This window comes from Dermochelys coriacea, chromosome 27, assembly GCF_009764565.3.
Source record: "Dermochelys coriacea isolate rDerCor1 chromosome 27, rDerCor1.pri.v4, whole genome shotgun sequence".
Taxonomy (NCBI): domain Eukaryota; kingdom Metazoa; phylum Chordata; order Testudines; family Dermochelyidae; genus Dermochelys; species Dermochelys coriacea.
Genome location: NC_050094.1, coordinates 6125739 through 6144738, shown reverse-complemented (window position 1 = coordinate 6144738; position 19000 = coordinate 6125739). Strand labels below are relative to the sequence as shown.

Sequence of the window (19000 nt, the reverse complement as noted above, 5' to 3'; positions counted from 1 at the left end):
CTGGACCACAAAAACCCCTACAAATTCAGCTTCCTGCCTTAAATTACAGTCTTGTCTATGTTTACATTATAGATGCCTATTTTCAGGAGGTGACTGAATTTCATAACTACTCTTGGGTAAATCATGGCTCAATGCTCCTACCACAGAAGCACCTTTCCTCCCTTTTAAGGCACTCTAAACAAGAGGATACATCTGTGCTCAAAACCCCCAGACTGAGTTCTAAACAGTTAGGGTGGGATTTTTAAAAGGATCCCAAAGGACTTAGCACTCAACTCCCACTGAATTTGAATGGCATTTACAATTCACTACGCTGGCAATTTTTAAAACACTACAAATGGCTATTTTTTAGGAGGAGGAATTTGAGAAACACTCAAAGATTATTACTGGCGATTGAAGGAAAACCCCATTTTTTTCCATATGTTCCAAGGCCAGAAGGGATCATTGAGACCATTTGGTCTGACCTCTTGTATCACACAGGCCAGAGAACCTTCCCAAAGTAATTCCTAGAGAAGATCTTTTAGAAAAACATCCCATCACAATTTAAAAGTTGCCAGTGATGGAGAATCCACCATGACCCTTGAAATGGTTTGTAGGTAAAACCCCAGACTTTCAGCCTGCAGAATTGTCTACACTGTCAGCCAGAAATTGCATTTTGGGGCAGCCCAAGGCAATACAATGAGGTTAATAAATCCTAGTTTTTGCAGTAAGTTATTTTTGTAAGGTATTTTGAAGTTGAAAAGCATGCAAAGGGAATTTTACAAGATTGACAAAGTTACTTTAAGAGGAGATGATGTGCACAACCCTCTTTGGAAACAATACTATTTCAAGGGTGGAGAAATTTAAATACAAATTAAAAGAATCACCTACAACTAAACAGTTTGAGTTTGAAAGTATCAAAATATAACACTTATTGTGTAGGGCAAAAGTGCCCCCCCAGCCTAAATACAACCAGGGGTGCCTAAAATGTGGCTTGTATAGCCTCCCACATCCTCCACTTATCAGACTGGGGGGGGTGAGGGGGAGCTTGGGGCTTTGCCTTCCAGCAGGAGGGTGGGGCTAGAGGCTTCTACCCAGCGGGGGGGGGGAGTTGCAGCCCAGCACAAGGCACCTGATGGGGCTCAGGGCTTCAGCCCCACTCTTGCTGAAGCCCCAAGCCTCGGCAGGCACCTCCTGTGGGACTGAAGCCCCTAGCTCCATCACCCTGCCACAGGGCAGAGGCCCCGAGCCCTGGCAGGTGCACCCAGCTCTCAAACTTCTGAAGATTATCTCATGTGGCTCGGAGGGTCAGGAAGTTTGGCCACTGCCGACATATACCCATAATATAATTAGTTAGCAGGCAACTGCTTTTAAAAATCAAACACATTCATACTATGTTGACGTATACTGACGAAACAAGAACATTCAAAATTCTGACTGCCCCACTCTAGCAAAGTTTATCAGAACAGTGCGGGAAGCTTGCGTATCTCTTACATACCACAATGCCGAGACCCAAGGGGAAAGGTTAGTGGAATATCAACTTCAGCCCTGAACTGCCTTGGACTCCATACACTGCAGTGAGAGCTTCAATGTTGGTTAATATCAGGATTGTTTCCAGTAGAACCAAGCGCTACAACATAACGAATTAGTAAAAACCAAGCTTACTCTGATTATACCAATTGCTCCAGCTCATTTAGAGAGCAAAGTTTTCGTAGGCTAACAAACTCCACCCTGACCACATGCGCCTGGTGCCAGCCAACTTTACAAGATGTCTCCAGCAACTGTGCTAACCACTAAAAAGCCACCCTAAACTTGAAGAATATCGGTGCTATTCACAAGGCATGAGAAACAGCAGATCCATCTGGACATACATAACTTAACTACATTAAAGGCATGTCTACATTACAGCAGGAATAGACACTTTGAGATCGATCCACCAACGGTCGGTTTAGTGGGTCTAATAAAGACCCGCCAAATCGACTGCAGATCGCTCTTCAGTCGACCCCTGTACTCTACCTCCAACGAGAAGAGTAAGGTAAGTCGATGGGAGATTTTTCTCCTGTCAACCCCCCGTGGTGTAGACCCCATGATAACTCAACCTAAGGTACGTAGCTGGAGTTGCGTAGCGTAGGTTGACTTACCACAGTAGTGTAGACCTAGCCTAAGATTCTGCATCTGGCACAAAAACCACCTGATTAAAAGTCTTGCCCCTCCCAATCATCAGGCCTGGTCTTATTAGCCATACATTCTAAGTGGCAAATCTTCTAGAGGAAGTGGGAAAGAGCCATAAACATTCTCTTGTGCCTTCAAATTTATAGTTGCAAGCTGTGAAAAGTCTTTATTCTTCCTAAGATTTTAAAATAATCACATATAGACATTCAGTCTGCACTTCCAGACCTCAGTGAATGTGCTGATACATACTGGTGTTACCATAAAGGAGTATATAGTAACTGACATCTGTTACATAAGCCACAGTTGATGGTTTTGGATTTATCTTTGCTATGAAGTCCTATTGCCTAAGCACAGGTAACACGTTCCACTACAGTTCAACCAGACCACACACATCACCCATGAAAGAGGAAGCACCATTCCCATTAATGAGGCGATTTCTCTCCATGGCTCATTTAGTTCTTTGACATCTTTATCGTGAGTGCCAAAAGGCAGTGGCAGCTTTTGTTACATGGGCACACTCTGAAAGAGACTGAAGGCAGAAAAGGCCCTGGCTCTCATCAGCTCCACTAAGTCATGCAATCCCCATAAAGCAATTTTAGCAACATGAATATAGAAAGCCATTCAAAATTATGATCCTGGCTTACTGTAATAAGGAAGATTACATGGGACTCAAGTGTGGAATGGACCTTTCTAGGAACCAAGGAGAAAGACTGAAGGAGTAAGAGAGGAAAGGAATGAAAGGAGCACAAAATGAAAGGAACTCTGAAGGGAAGAGGGGAGATAGAAACATGGCAGGAATGAAGAGATGTCTGGAGTAGCGGCAGGGAGAGGGAACAAATGGCTCGTGGGTTATAGGGGATGGAGCCTTTCACCTTTAGTCAGTAGTTTGTTTGCTGCCTTGGTTATTGGTAGCCAAGTGCTTCATGGAAGCCCCAGATAGTCAACTGAACAGAGTGCTTGTCTACCCAAATGTTTAGAGTGTGGCAAGCTGGGTGTGAATCTACCCACACTAGCCTACTCTAAACTGTCCATGTAGACCCTGCTGACATATAACATTCAAAAACCAGTTGGAGAACACTTCAATCTCTCTGGTCACTCGATTACAGACCTAAGAGTGGCTATCCTTCAACAAAAAAGCTTCAAAAACAGACTCCAACGAGACACTGCTGAATTGGAATTAATTTGCAAACTGGATACAATTAACTTGGGCTTGAATAGAGACTGGGAATGGATGAGTCATTACATAAAGTAAACTATTTCCCAATGTTATTTCTCCCCCCACCCCCACCCCCACTGTTCCTCAGATATTCTTGTTAACTGCTGGAATTAGCCTACCTTGCTTGTCACCATGAAAGGTTTTCCTCCTTTCCCCCCAATGCTGCTGGTGATGGCTCATCTTAAGTGATCACTCTCCTTACAGTGTGTATGATAAACCCATTGTTTCATGTTCTCTGTGTGTGTATATAAATCTCCCCTCTGTTTTTTCCACCAAATACATCCGATGAAGTGAGCTGTAGCTCACGAAAGCTTATGCTCTAATAAATTTGTTAGTCTCTAAGGTGCCACAAGTACTCTTTCTTTTTACACTTTAACTAGTTCTGTTTCAAGAAGGACTAGATCACAGCACATGAAGTAACTGTTAATGCATGTCAGCAAGGTGCACACGGACAGTTAGCTTGTGGAGGGCTAGTGAATGGTGGATTCACACCCCAGCTTGCCGCATACTATAGGTTGGTGTAGATAAGCCATTAGTCTACTTCCTAGTGGGTAGGTTTCCTTATCACAAGAGAACCAACACACTTAGTAATTGATCACCTTGGTAGTGTCAGCAGAAGAGACAAGGAGGAAATGGGCTTGGAGACTGAACTCCACCCCTCGCATCCTCAGAGAGAATCCTGGCTTGGAAGAAGGACCAACACCTGCTGGGGAGGCAGCGAAGCCTAGACTCACCACTATCCGTGCTAAATTGTTCTGGAGAAAAATGGCTTTAGTCCCCAGCAGGGTCAAGATGGCATGTTTTGAGAGCAATAAATTCACTGAAAACAACATCTTGTGCACAAGAGAAAAGAGCATGATCTTTCCCCTCCCCACCAGTGGAATTAGCTGATGTTGGCAAGTGCTTTGGAGATAGAAAGGACAGCTTTATGTATTATATTATGTGGAGAATCTTTCCCCAATATATCAGATTTATTTTTGAAATCCTCCAAAGAAAGCCCAACGGGATAAATACTACTAACCCATATACCATTTCTTTATTGGAAGGTGTGAAATGCACAGTTGTGATGGAATCTGGAGAGATTATTTGATAAATCTGATTGGAAAATTTCAGCAGAGAACAAAAAATTTGCACCATTTATTTCTCAAGTCTGAGGCTACATACAGATGCAGCTGCAATGCTTAAAAAAAATACTGCTTGCACACGAAAAAAAAATTTCTACTCTCCCAACTTACTATGAGCAACACTGATCCCTATTTCACTCCAATGGAAAATATTTAGGGCTGCAGCCACAAGTTCTGGAATGCTAGATTTATTCTATAATATTTTTTTTACAAGGAATGTCTAGGAGATAAACATTAAAGCTTAGAAGTGAGTGCAGTATTCCATTTTCCAGAAGATATCTATATCCTATAAAAACATTGCTGCTCTGGAATGCCCCAATACAAAGCCATGTCACGTACGTTTCATTTTCTGCTCCATTGGTCTTGTTCTTGCGCTGTTTCTGCTCGTTGCTTGCAGGAGGGGTCTGTCCCATGGCAGGTGGCTTCCGTTTTGCTAACATCTTTCGTTGTCTTTCTATCTCCTCCCGCTGGGAATTTATCCTCTCCTGTTGCCTTGGGGAGAAGGAGTGGGGTGGGGCGAGAAAGGGGCAGAGAGACTATAAAAATACAAGTAATGGAAACAGATGACTAACTACACGTACATACCTGTTGTTAGTATCCCCCCCCCCCCCCAGATTAGCAAAATGATTTTCAAAATCATTTCTCCTAGGATGAGTAAATCAAGTGTTTAACACAAAGTATCGAAAGACATGCCAGCTGTGGAAGGGAGATGTCAAATCCTTCAACTTGATAAAGGCTAGTCAATTTATAGATCGAGGGAGTCTTCATTTGCTGAAATACGAGAAACCCTCCAACGGATTAAATCCTGTGCCCAAATCATCATAATCATGCAGGTGATGATCTCTCTACTAGTGAGGAGTTGAGATCATCTTAAAGAAAACCCAGGAATGAACCATGATTTACAGTTCGCCATGACAGGAGGTTGGCTTTGTCAGCTACCCCACTCACTTTTCATAGGTCCCTAAAAGGATCTATTCTAGATCGCTGCCTTCCCTGCAAAGCGAGCCCTCTACTGCAGGGTTATGGTCAAATGATCCCCAGCTTTTAAAGGCAACTTCTTAAAGCAACTCAAACCTATTTCAGTTCCACCAATGATGGACCTTCTTCTTTCAGAAGAAAGCTATCATTAAAGCTGCCTGTCATTTTAATTTAAAACACAGGGTAAAATTTTGAAAAGCACCAAAATTACTTTGGAGGCTAAGTTCCATCAGCTTTCAATTACACTCTGGCAGTTAAGTCACAAAATGAGAGTTAGAGATTGCTGGTAAAACTTTCAAAAGCACCTCTATTTTCATGTCTCTTGCAGCAAAAAACAAAGGACTTCGTCCCTTAAAGGAGATTCTAAAGCCCCTGACCATCTGTGCACTGCTTGATGAAATGGGTTCCCAAGTTGGACTACAAAAAAGTGACTCAATCTTAGAGGATTTTGCATGCTCTTGTCTTTGCATGCTTGTAAATAAATCTCACATGAAGTAATGTTTTATTTGCACAGAAGTCCCACTTAATGGCCTGGGTCAGGCAGGAAAAATTTACAGGGTACTTCTATTGATGACTTGTGTAAAAGGGTTTTGTCATTTCCAGGGTTATGCAGCTCCCTTTCTCTCTGAACATTGTTGCCAGAAAAAAAAAAAAGTAAAGTATTGTGGATTTTCTCTTTTAAAATTTCTTTAAAATAATACACACAGCCTGGTGCAACCAATCATAACACATGCAGTTGTGAAAATCCATCTAAAGATCCAAGGTTTAAGCAGACTGAAGACAGAATCAGGATTGGATTCCTACCCTCTTCCCCAGTCCTATTCCCCCTGCCCCAGATTGCACAGTTGGCCAGGTGCACTGAGAATGGTTTTGCCTTCCTCTGAAGCAAGATGAGAGAGTTGCAAAGAGTTAAAAGTAAATTTGTTTTAAATCAATAGGTAAGGTAATAATTAAGACTATATAATTTAAGTTGTGTCCCTTTAACTCATTCAATCTTTATCTTTTCTGTATTTCAAATGGGTGTAAGATAGAGGCCATGACTACTTATAGTCACTGTGGCCTTTTTTGTGAGAGGCAGCATTAGCCCAGCGTTCTGGCTACACCCAACTCTGGTAATTAGATTCCGACTCCTTAAACTGCAATAGAGTTTTTACTGGAAGAATATTCTTTACTGTCTGGACTAAAAATGTTGTCTAGTATTGTTTGTGCATTGTCAAATAGTAGCTCAGTTTCAATCTAAAGGGCAGTAGAGATCACCTCATATAGCTCACGTATTAGTCAAAAGTGCTTTGGGATAAGAGGAACGAGAGATGGATTTTCTTTTCTGCCTCATGAGAAAGAGACAAGAGAGCATCTACTCTTACTTGATGAGGTTCTGGAAAGCGTAGCCATCTGTCCACTGCTCGGTGAAAGAGGCCCCATGCCGGACTGTAGTGAAGTGACCCAGTCTCAGTCGATCCTGCATGCTCTTGTCTCTGCATGCCATCTTTTCCTGTTTTGACTGAAGGAAGACAAGACAGAAGTGTTGAATCAGCAGCACTAATGATCAATTCTGAGCTGAGAGTTATGCAGTATTTTAAATACTCTGTTCTTAGCCAACTCTTAATATTGCCATCGACAAGGATCAAGATGAACTGGCAAAGCTCAGTTAGCGAAGCTTGCACAGCACCTGTTCTACAAACATTCAGCTCCATCTAGTTACAAATCCCTCACTTTCACAGACAGGAGGTCATGCCCAATTAAGACCAATCAGTGCTGCAACTAAAGCAATTCAAACAAGTTTTCAACACTGCCACAATATTTCCTGATACCTTCACGCATCAGATGTAAATGGTTTAACAGTATATAAAAAAGGACTAAATTAAAAACATTAACTGTAATGAAGTCTTTAAACACTGAAGCAGGCTGAAAGCTGGTAAGCAATAATCTAGTATTTTTATAGTGTGCTTTCATCACTAGGACTCAAAGTGCCTTACAAGAACATTCTCCATTTTACAGCTAGAAACAGGCAGAAGTTAAACAATTTCCCCTAAGTCACAAAACACATCTGACACCTAGCTCTGAGTCCTTGCCCCCATTTACGGGGCCATGGTGCCTTCTTGTGTAGTCTCCTCCAATACTCTCTTGCACTGCTAGGATCACAGATGCTACTTTATACCGATGTGACCATCCACAGCAAGTAATGCCAAGTGAATTATAAGATGCTACAACTCAGGCTATTCTGCTCAGACGAACGGATGCTGGTTTCCTTTTGAGGCTGACAGAAGAAATTAAGCCAAAAGGCTCCGCACTCTGAAAGCCATTGCCCATTACCATTTCAGAGAAATAATTCAAAACGCACAGCTCTAATTCTGTATTTCAAATGGCTACAAGTTTCACTCCATTCTGAAGAGCAAGTTTCCAGAGTTCAGGACAGGCGTGACAGAGAGTGTTTTTCAAAGCCGGGTGGATCTGGATACAGAGACTTGGAAAGCTAGCAGCTCACCTTTTCTATAAGGAGCTTCTTGCTCATTGTCACACATCTGTTCAACCGTTCCTTGTATTTCTCCAGCATCTTTTGCTGTTCATCAATCTGCCGTCTCAAATCACAGTTGGCCTAAAAAGAAAGTACACAAGGTCAGCGAAGACTAGATACAAACTTTCCATGTTCAAGGCTGCCCTGAAAAAGCCAAGCCATGTATCACCTTGAAAGGTACTCTACTCAGCTGGCTCCAGGGAACAGGTCAGAGAAAAGCAAATTAGCAGCCAACTTGTTGCCAAGATAAAAGACCACATGAATCCACTCTCTATAGTACGTATCTGGTCCCATTACCAGAGTATCTGAGCACCTCTCAACACCGTAGGAAGTAGGGAAGCAATATCCTATTTCACAGGTCGGGAATTGAGGCAGAGAGACAAAGGACATGGCTACACTAGAGTTTACAGTGGTGCAGCTGCACCACTGTAGCCGCTCTAAGTAGACGGGAGAGAGCTCTCCTGTCAGCTTAGCTATTGCCACTTGTGGGGGCTGGTGTAATTATGTCCACACCAGCACTTAGATCTGTGTAACTGATGTCGCTCAGGGGGGTGATTTATTCACCCTCCCACCCGAGCGACATAATTTAGGCTATGTCTACACTTCAGCTTATGTCAGCATAAGTAACTTGCCCCAGGTCACATGGGAAGTCTACAGCACAGCAGTGAACTGAACTAGCGTCTCAAGTCCCAGGCTCTCACAATAATCACCGGACCCTCCTTCCTCTCTACTGAACACTGACGGGAACAGCAATATGAAAGCAGCACTTTCAGCTGTAGGATTGCTCTCTGGCACAGCTGGTCAGCCCTGCTATAGACTCTCTTTCTGGAAACTGGGATGTGTTTCAAGAACATCAAGGTTGCATGGGTGTTAACAGAAAACAGAAACAAAACCTACAAAACAGAAAAATCTGTCATTCGGCATCCAATTAAGCCTCAAGTGGTGTAGGCCTCTTAAAAAAAAATTTAGGAGTTATTCTTGAGGTCACTAGAAAACAGAATTATTTGTCATCCTGGTTTATTTGAAAGTGTTCCACAAAAAACTTTCAAGTTTTTGACCATGCCATAAAAAGCATCTCTCTTTCACATACATATTCTCCTAGATATGGAGGCCAGACACCCAAGTATAGCCTTTGCAGAATAAGGGCCTTAGTGTGGTCAGAAACAAGCATTTTTTATGGAATATTTTCAATACAGAAGAGTCTGGAATAAAAGGAAAAGTTCAGTTTTGCTTTTTACTCCTTGACTCTTGCTTTCTTCTGGTAGACGACATGCCTACGTGTCCGATGGAGTCTTCTAGGTAGGGTTCCCTGCCCCACTGCGTATTTTCTAGTGCTTTATATGCTTTCTAATTTAGAGGATAGCTTCCATCACTTCCTTTGAGAGTCAAGTGACAAGTCTACTAGATCTCATCATTTAGAATGAAACAGTTTCTTCAGAAGAAGTTCTTTTACTTACAAATAATGAGACAGAATAGCTGTACCCATCAGATCAGCCTAACTGCTATACTTGGTATCTCTACATATACTGGCAAGCCTCCCCATAGCTTCTACCTCAAGAACTCCTATTCTCAGCCTAACCAATTTGCCAATTATCCTTTGAAAAGGTATTCACGTTATCTCCTTCTCTACGAGTGTCAGTTTCCCCAAATGTAGTACAGAAAATCCTGATTTGCAGACTGATTTGCGCACGTGTTCCACTCTTGCAATACCAGGATGCTACAAAAAGCAGGTTTTTACAAGAGCCTTTTCATGTTCACACTTACTCTTAATAAGTCATCTATTCTCCCCTCCTTCTTCTCCAGGTCAGAGTTTTTATTGTTTTCTAGTGCAGATATTTTTTCCATTGTGAGGTCAGACTGCAGAGACAAACATCACAAAACGAAGTCAGATGAAAATAGGTAATATTTCAGCTACAGAAAGCTTGCTATAAATTCATCTTGGTCATTTGTCATTGTTCTCAATAGTCTATTCTAGAAAGTGGGGCTTTGTGCATTCTAGAACTCTGGTGAAGCCAGGATTTATTTTCACTCTTCTCATTCTACAGGGTGCACACCCCTAGCATGAAGGTCAGACAATATGAGCAGACAAGTGTTAGAAAATTTGGCCATGGGAAACACCGAAATCGCAGTGGCATCTGAAGAGCTGCAAAAGCCCCACCTTCTGTTGTAAATATAGATGCTTGTATTGCATTCCCAAATTTTGTTTAGTGCCCTTAAGGCCTCTGGTTCTCAGTGTTCTCCCAGGCAACAACACAGCTAGCATGAGAGGAGGCGTAAAATGCACAGCCTCTCAGCCACGATTTCAAATGTATTTCAGTTCCAAGCTAAAATTTCAGCAGATAGAGTAAGACTGCACACACTGAAGATCTCAGATTGGCTTAGACAGGACGTTAGTCTTCACACAGCCCTACGACGGCCTTATGGGGGAAGTGTTACATCTGACGTTTGTTTTCCATTTGTATGCTCTTGTTTTAAATAACCTCCTCTAATTGAACTGTTCCCTTTTAACAGCAGAATCAGATACAAGTCTTTGTTTCTGAAAACTTATGTATTTGATTCCCTGTAACAAACAGGAATTATGGGTACAGTGGGAAAGAACAGCCCATACCATTTGACAATTGTTTCTTAGACTCAGACTTTAGGGCCAGAAGGAACCATCGTCATCTAGTCCAGTGGTGCTCAACCTATTTACCATCATGGGCTGCATCCAATATACGACCTGTATGGTCCTGAGGATGTCACATGGGCTGCAGCTCTGTGCTGATTAGGCTGCAAGTGGCCCACAGGTTGAGAACCACTGATCTAGTCTCACCTCTTGCACATCACAGGCCACAGAACTTCACCCACCCATGCCAGCAATAGGCCCATGACCTCTGGCTGAGCTTCTGAAGACTTCAGATCTTGACTTAAAAAGACATCAAGTTACAGAGAACCCACCATTTAATCTACTTCAACCCAGCAAGTGACCCACACTGCAGAGGAAGTAAAAAAAATCCCACAAGATCTCTACCAATCTGACCTGGGGAAAAATTCCTTCCTGACCCAAAATATGAAAATCAGTTAGACCCCGAGTATGTCTTATCAGGTCTCAAAGTGTTCTAAAGAGCAAGTAATCACCATCATCAGTTAGGTAGGGAAGTATCCCTTTTACAGTGAGAAACAGGCACAAAGAGGTCATGGGACTTGTTCAAGGTGACAATAGACTGCCAGTGCCACAAATAGATCCAACAGTCCAAATGCAGTCCTTTGATGAAGTCACTAGGTTGCCACCTACCAAGACTCATGTCCCTCTTCTCTCCTCCAATGCCGAAACTGCACCAAAATGTAAAGCTTAGATGGAAAGGGGCAACGTGCGTTACTGTTTATTGGCCTATACCTGTGTCTGTTTGTGCTGGACGGAAATCTGTTTTTGGGAGGGGCAGGAATGCTCTGTGTTCCCTGATCCGGTAGAAGAGGGGCTGCCTTGCTGGGCCTGCAACAGAAAGCCAGCATAATTATATACTACCAGGTATTAACGTGACTGCAATTGTTCATGCAAACACAGACTCCTCATTTTATATGGAAGATGCTTTCTGGTCTCAACACCATGTTGTTCAGCTAAAACCATTTAAAAAGTGCTTCAGAGGTTTGGGCTATCAAAAGGAAAACCGATCCTTTTCAGAAAGCCCAGCTCAATCTGTTAAAACTTGCAGTGTTGCCAACTCTCATGATTTTATCATAAGTTTCATGATAATTATTGTTTTCCTTAAAGCCCCAACTCCTGGAGTCAAGTGGATGTGCAACAATTTTGTCCTTCATTCCTTAAGAAAAAGTAAGTTTCTAGACCTCACGGCTGTGGAGAAAGCTTCAAAATGTGACACTCCCTCCCCCAGCCTCAAAAAAGCAGCAAGCAAATAAATGCCAAATCTATTATTTTTAAATACCCTCATGATTTTAAAGCCAATCTCATGATATTTGGTGAGCCTGACATGATTTTTGAACATTTGGGGTTGGCAATACTGTAAAAGATACATTTCTATGAACTTTAATATAACTTCAGTAACATTTCATCAATGTTCTCAGCTGTCTTTATGCAGTGTTGTTGTAGCCATGTTGGTCCCAGCAAATTAGAGACACAAGATGCGTAAGGTAATATCTTTTATTGGACCTACTGCTTTTGGTGAGAGAGAGAAGCTTCTGAGTTTACACAGAGCTCTTCTTCAGGTCTGGGAAATGTACTCAGAATATCACAGTAAGTATAAGGTGGAATAAATTGTTTAGCATAAGTATTTAACACCTCTCCATCATAGTGGGGAAAAGAAAAAAAAGCTAGGAGGGGCTCATCTTTTGAAGGTGTCCTGCAGTTTTCCTTTGAGGATGAGAAGAGGTCAGATATAGAGTTATCGCTTTGTGCTCTGTTCACCCACTGGTCTTTTATCATTTTTCTGTGAAAGGTCATTTGAGAGTGCAGTGGTTGTCTCATTTCACCCACTGTTATTATTGGGTATTTAGTTCACTAATACACCACACGTGATAGGTACGTGTAGAACCCATGGATCTTGAACCCATGGAGTGCTGTGGGGGATGTTAATAATTGCAGCAGTGGAGATATGTCCACAGGTTTTGCATCTGTTGTGCTGGCAGGGTCTGATGCTGCTTTGAGTTGGTCTGCTCTGGTCTATGGGGAGCTTGCTTCTGATGATTAGCTTAGTGAGGCTGGGTAGGGGGTGGTTGTTTGAAGGCCAGAAGAGGGGGATTCAGAAAAGATTTCTTTCAGGATAGCATCCCCATTGAGTATGGGTTATAATTGTTTGATGATAAACTGTATGGGTTCCAGTGTAGGATGATGAACATAGAAGTGTAGGACTGAAAGGGACCTCAATAGGTCATCTTCTAGTCCAGTCCCCTGCACTGAAGGCAGGACTGAGTAATAATTAGACCATTCCTGATAGGTGATGGACTAACCTGTTCTTAAAAGCCTCCAATTACAAATATTCCACAACCTCCCTAGGCAATTTGTTCCAATGCTTAACCACCCTCACACTTAGGCTTTGTCTACACTGCACTTTCATTGTTAAAACTTTTGTCGCTCAGGGCTGTAAAAAACAAAAAATCCTGAATGACAAAAGTTTTAATGACAAAAAGCACGTGTGTGGACAGCACTTCGACAGAGCCGTGGGAGCCGCTCCCCTGCGGATGAAGCTACCACCCCTTGTTCAGGGTGATTTTATTTTGTCTCCACCGTGCATCTTACAATGGCCTGGCTGCAGCGGCACCACTGTAAGGTGCACAGTGTAGACATAGCCTTAGGAAGTTTTTCCTAATGCCCAACCTAAGACTCACTTGCTGCAATTAAATGACAACTAGAAGTGTGCGGCTGGAGGGGGTTTCATTTCTGTACTGAAGCAGGTTCACTTGGGGTATTTGGGTGGCCCATTCCATGAGGTGATCTACTTCTCTGGCAAAGTGTCCTTGTTTGGCCTGGGAGCTTAAATGCACAACTCTGCTAGATACTGAAAGTTATGGACTGAATAGAGACATTGGATTTATGGCTTATTACAGCCATATAACCCACTTACCCCCTCTGCCAGCTCCCCCCCCCCAACTTTACTTCCCCATGATGGAGAGGTGTTAACAGGCCTCTTCACCTTTGAATGGTCCCCTGAAATATGTTTAACTACTTATGCTAAACAATCTGTTTACTTTGTATTTAGCTGCAACGCCGAGCGCATTTCCCAGACCTGAAGAGCAGCTCAGTGTAAGCTCAAAAGCTTGTCTCTCTCACCAAAAGCAGTTGGTCCAATAAAAGATATTCCCTAACTCACCTGGTCTCTCAGCTGTATTGGCAATTACTCCAGCTTTGAGAGTAGTTGGTTTAGCCTAAAATCAGTCAGGAATCTACTTCAGCTTTATCAATTTAGCTTCTTAAATTGAAATAAAAGCATCTACACCAGACAGATTTCTCCAGAAGGCAAGTCTGGAGATCCAGCAACTTTTCACATAGGTCACGAACCAGCTGTTAGATGGTAAAGACGGTCACTAATAACCCAGGCTGGATGTGAACCAGAGCCCTAGAGCTGAAAGACTCCACATCCCATTCCCAATCCCTTAAAACAGCCTCTGCCCTGGGCTTGGGTTTTTTAAAAACTGCTCACCGAAACAAAAGCAAAACAGAGGCCAGCTCCCCTCTGTACCAGCTGCTCACTCTCAAGCCGCTGTTTTGCCAGCATCATAGACATCAGCGTTGGCAGAGGAGAGTGTTCTTCCTGCGGCTCCTTTGCAGAACTGCCATCTACCCCATATAGTGGCTGCTCCACTCGCCGCTGCAATACATTTAAAAAAATACAATAAACCTTTAAAAAAAAAAAAAAAGGATTCTCTGGTTCTGCCAAAACTGTTGTCAGCAAAGCAGCAGCTCAGGAACGGAGAGCTAGCAAAGAGAGGATCTGTTAACAAAGGCAGGGCTCCTGGAAAGATCGCTCTGATAGCAGAGGTCAATAGGAGTGACTGGAATAACATGTTTGAAATGTGCTGCAATGCATGTGAACGTGCAGAACAGGATTCTCCTAGTTAACGGAAATACTGCCCTTCTCCACGTCTGCACATTTTGGGGCCATTCAAGCAAAGAGCTGGAAACTCAAAGCCTTAACCAGACTATTTTAATTTAGGCCTTTGCGCTCTTTAAAGGCTCAGAACAATGATCCTTAGCTCTTATAGCTCTCAGTGCACTTTAGGTCAGTATCATCCTCATTCTACAAATGCTTAGTACTTTTCAAAGTCATTAACAACCATCCAACTTCACAAGAGGTGCAGGTATACCCATGTTACAGATAAGTGAATCGAGGCAGAGTTGCTCAAGATAAGCAACTGAACCATGATCAGGATCCAGGAGTCAGAGCAACCTGGCCCCCGTTTTAATGGCAAAAATAAACTGCTTAAGATAGGTAGACACTAGCCCTATTTCAGGAAGTACCCATATGCAGCAGCTAAGAAGAAACCACTTTCACATCTTGTACAGTGGGTTTCTAACTGTTGTGCATGGCTTGGTACCATCAGAAGAAAAGATATTAGTTACACTGATTAATTACGACAGCAGAATGCCAAGTACTGGACTGTTTTAGGTGTGATGGGATAGGTCTTAAAGTCTGAGAACTGCTCATCTAACTTTGTTTGTACAGCACTCAGGGTCAGGAGAGTGGAGCCAGCACAGAACACGGCTGAATCAGACACAGAAAATTGTGGTGGCCCTAAACTTAGTTTTGATCAGATGTTCTCTGAAGCAGTGCACTGCACGTTGCCTCATTAAAACACTGTACATGGAAACTTCTCCCTCCTCATCACTACACATTTTCCCACCCAGCAGCCTCTTCTCCTGCTAGGCAACTGCCGCAAAGGCAAGACACAGATTTTAAAAGATGAACTAAAGATTTTTTTTTTTTTTTAAACTGCTCATCCAAAAAAATTTTTCTGCCCAGCATTACAAACACTACTTTCCTTTTGGATAGAAAGCTTTATGGGATGGGAACATTGCAAGAGCTGAAATCTGAGCAGAGGGCTGTGAAATCTACAACTGAGGGGATAAAGGGATCTGAAGTAGGCTAGGGATAGTCTAGGAAAGCTGAGCAACCTTACTAAAAAGATATTACCTTTCCTCCCTTAGCCCTGGGCACAGACAAGCTTACCCTGCAGTATGAATAACCACTACAGTCTTTTCATAAAAGTGCTTAACACCTTCCTTACTCACACACTAATTCCCTAAACTGGGAGTGATATTCAGTTTTCTCTTCTTTTTCCCTGTTTCTACTGTTGGTTTTTCCTTTTGTAGCCAAAGCAATGGTCTTACAAATGCATGCTACTAGCACAATACAGGCATAAAGTTAAAGTGCAGGAGAAAGGAGAACCAGAACTGAAGACAAGGAATCTGAAGAGCACTGTGACAGGGTAAATAAAACCCCGCACCAGCATGGAAGCGGTTAAGGAGCTGCTTTGGGCTAGGGTGATCCTGTCCTTCCACGCCTGCAAATCATGCCAGCATTGGAGGAGGAGTTAGAAGGGGGAAACTCCACTCAGAAGGGGGCAACTCTGAGAAAGGAGCAGGCTGTTGAGCTTCCCAGAGAGGATGAGAGCCAACTGAGCCCCAGCCCTTGCAGACAGCAGAACACGGATTCCCTGCATTAAGATGGGAAATGAGAGACGTCCACTGGAGACCAGTGCACTCGGGGGTGAACTGAGATACCGCCCCGGCCCCTCTGAACTAAGAGGCCAATATCCTCATTGAAGCCACCTACAGGTTCTCCTTTTCCTTTATGCTTTTATTTTACTTTGTCTGGTGATTGTGGACTGTTCTGTTTCTTTCACCTGGGACCATGAGGGGAAGAAATAGCCAAGCAGCCTCAGTCAGAGGGCTGAGCACCAGCCAGCCCTCTAAACTGACACATGTTGCAGTGCACATGGGTGTGGGACAATTAGACATGCATGCTTGTGCTCCCAAAATAGCTCCTGAAGACGGTGTTCTGCCAACAGACTCATAACAAGCACCTTTGTAAAAAAAAAAAAAAAAAAAGACAAAGGACTTAGCTGATGCTGCCTGTGACATCAGTTTTGACTGCATGGGGTGGGTTCTCTCCAGGTTTCTATATACTCAATATATTAAAATGCGAAAAAATGTACTCAAGGAATGACTGCCCCTTATGCACTTACCACAGGATCCCAGATTCTGGGGAGAAGAATTGTCTTGAATGTTGTGCATGTAAAGTGTCTTCCATGAGGTGTCATTAAGCAGTTTTTGCATTTAACTTTTCTTTTTAAATAGGGGAGGTGCTGTTATGTTTTAATTCCCCATTAACTTTAAGGCCGCACTGGAAGGCTTTCATTCAGATCTGGTTATTATGATGGACTCTGAGGGCCAATCTCTCTCTTTTGTGGCACTCTGCAGGGTACAATGTACGGTCCCAGAGCACTCAGCATTGGAATTTAGACAAATATGAATTTAGGAGGTAAGCAAATGACTTCAAAATAGACTAGCCAGAAAAGCTCATATGCTTCATTGTATCTGGTTTACTGTCAGTATACTATGCTCCAGAAAAGACTCCAAACTGCCACACTGTTCTCCTAATGCTCAAGAAAAATTGAGGATTAGGTCCAGGCCATATTCAAAGGGTGTTTTTTAACGGTACTTACATGATCATAACAGAAAAGCAGCTTCTGAAATATCTTTAAAGTTTTTTAAAATATTGGTTCTCTTCACATTTGAGCCTTGCAAAAGGGACAAATGGCAAATGGCACAACGAAACTTTCTCAGTGAAAGAAGTCGGGGAATGGGCATGCACACACATTGGAACGCTTTTACTGATTACCCCCAAAAGCTACAAGCATCTGAAAAATCAGTGTGGAATAAAATATTTTTCAGCACTAACAATGATGTATTTGTATTTCAGCAGCTCTATGAACCCCAGCGAAGAGCAGGATAACACTAAGCTAGGCACCATGCAGACATTGAAAGCCGGGCCCTTCTCTGGAAAAAAAAATATCTCACAATCGAAATAGACAAGACAAAACTGTGCAGGAAGAGGGATGCAACAGACAAGCAGAGTGATCAGAATGACAGAATGGAAAATGTTAGTTTTACTTTTTCTATTACTAGGAACATAGGCCAATCCACAACCCTTTAAGACAGAACTCGTCTATGCTGTATCAAGAAATGGTATCTGGGGTTTGAAGTGTGTAAGATAAACTGTTTAAGATTGGACTAGCTCCTTGGAAACAAACATGCCCACATCAGGCCCTGGACAGCTATGATCCAGTTTATTAGCTTTGTATAGACTGCAGGATCACAAACTAATTCAGAGACTAAACAAAATCCAAGTCCCTTTCAGTAACTGTGGTAACATTCTGTCCTATTTGCTCAGAAAATTCTCCTGTCTGGGGCATATCCACTGCATCATTTAGCACCTTCCTCAGAGGGAATACTTACTGGTAAGGGATTGGATAAGGAATGCTGTGGCGAGGATCGGGCGACAGGTGGCACGCTTCTGCCAGGACTGGTTCCTGGACCACTTCCCCCAGCAAACTGACCAAAAAGATACATATGATCAATCACTTCATAAAGATACTATGCTTAAGCAAGATTGGGGGGGGGGGGGGAGAAGAGGAGAGAGAAGCTGCATATTTATCTTAAAGTATAAAGACCTTCTCTATAAGCCCTAGCAACCTGTTTTAGTGGACACTGAAGGCAACAAAAAATAAATTCACTGACTGAGGTTTGGCCATTTACAAAAGAAATGAGCACAAACTATCTATTATGTCCATAATACCAAGAGGGGACTGTGAATGCTTTCAATGGTTAAATATCCACAGCTACATTAGATAGAATTTCTTATTTTAAACCAAGGGATATGGTTCAGGATAAGTCAACTTCTAACAATCCAGGTTTAGGAAGACCTTCCCCACGGCAGGTATGTCTAATTGTGCACTCTATGTACACATGCATGTGTGTGAGGGGATGGGGAGAAGAAGATATACACCTTGCTCTGAATCATCTGTTGCAGTCAGGAACAGGGTATCAGATTTGCTGAAACACTGGTCTGATCTGGTATGGAAGTTCCTATGTTCCTGTACTATGGACTGTGCCATGCTTTAACTCAGCAATGTCTGAAGACAGTAAGGAAGAGGTGCTAGCAAAAGCACTGCTAACTCCAAGCCAACTAACTACTCAGAATAAAGTGAAGAACAAGTTGTTAGGGATGAAAAAAGTAACAAGTTCTAATTTGTACATGCTTGGAAAGAAAAAGTGCCAAGAATATATATTAAAAGAGTTTTCTTAAAGTTTTTAGAGGTACCCATCACTGTTTTGATATCTCCATTCTGTGCTTGGAGCTGGTCTCTCAGTGGGGCTAACTTCTTAGTTTTGATCCTGCAAAGACTTAAGATCCTGCTTAACTCTGAACAGGATCTGTCCTACTTAAGTTAGCGGGACTCTGTTGGCAGATTCCTTTGCAGGACTGGGGCTTTTAATACAACTGCAGTGGGCTTGCCAAAAGG

The 19000-nt window shown here is 42.6% G+C and overlaps 1 protein-coding gene across 1 annotated transcript in view; it reads right to left on the bottom strand.

The window, feature by feature from the left end:
• Positions 1-19000, bottom strand: part of TLK2 (tousled like kinase 2) — a 54304-nt gene that overhangs the window by 18069 nt on the left and 17235 nt on the right. The window contains 7 exon segments of the mRNA XM_038385639.2: positions 4828-4980; positions 6831-6967; positions 7952-8062; positions 9746-9838; positions 11358-11453; positions 14116-14283; positions 17934-18029. Of these exon segments, the coding sequence (XP_038241567.1) occupies positions 4828-4980; positions 6831-6967; positions 7952-8062; positions 9746-9838; positions 11358-11453; positions 14116-14283; positions 17934-18029 (854 nt within the window).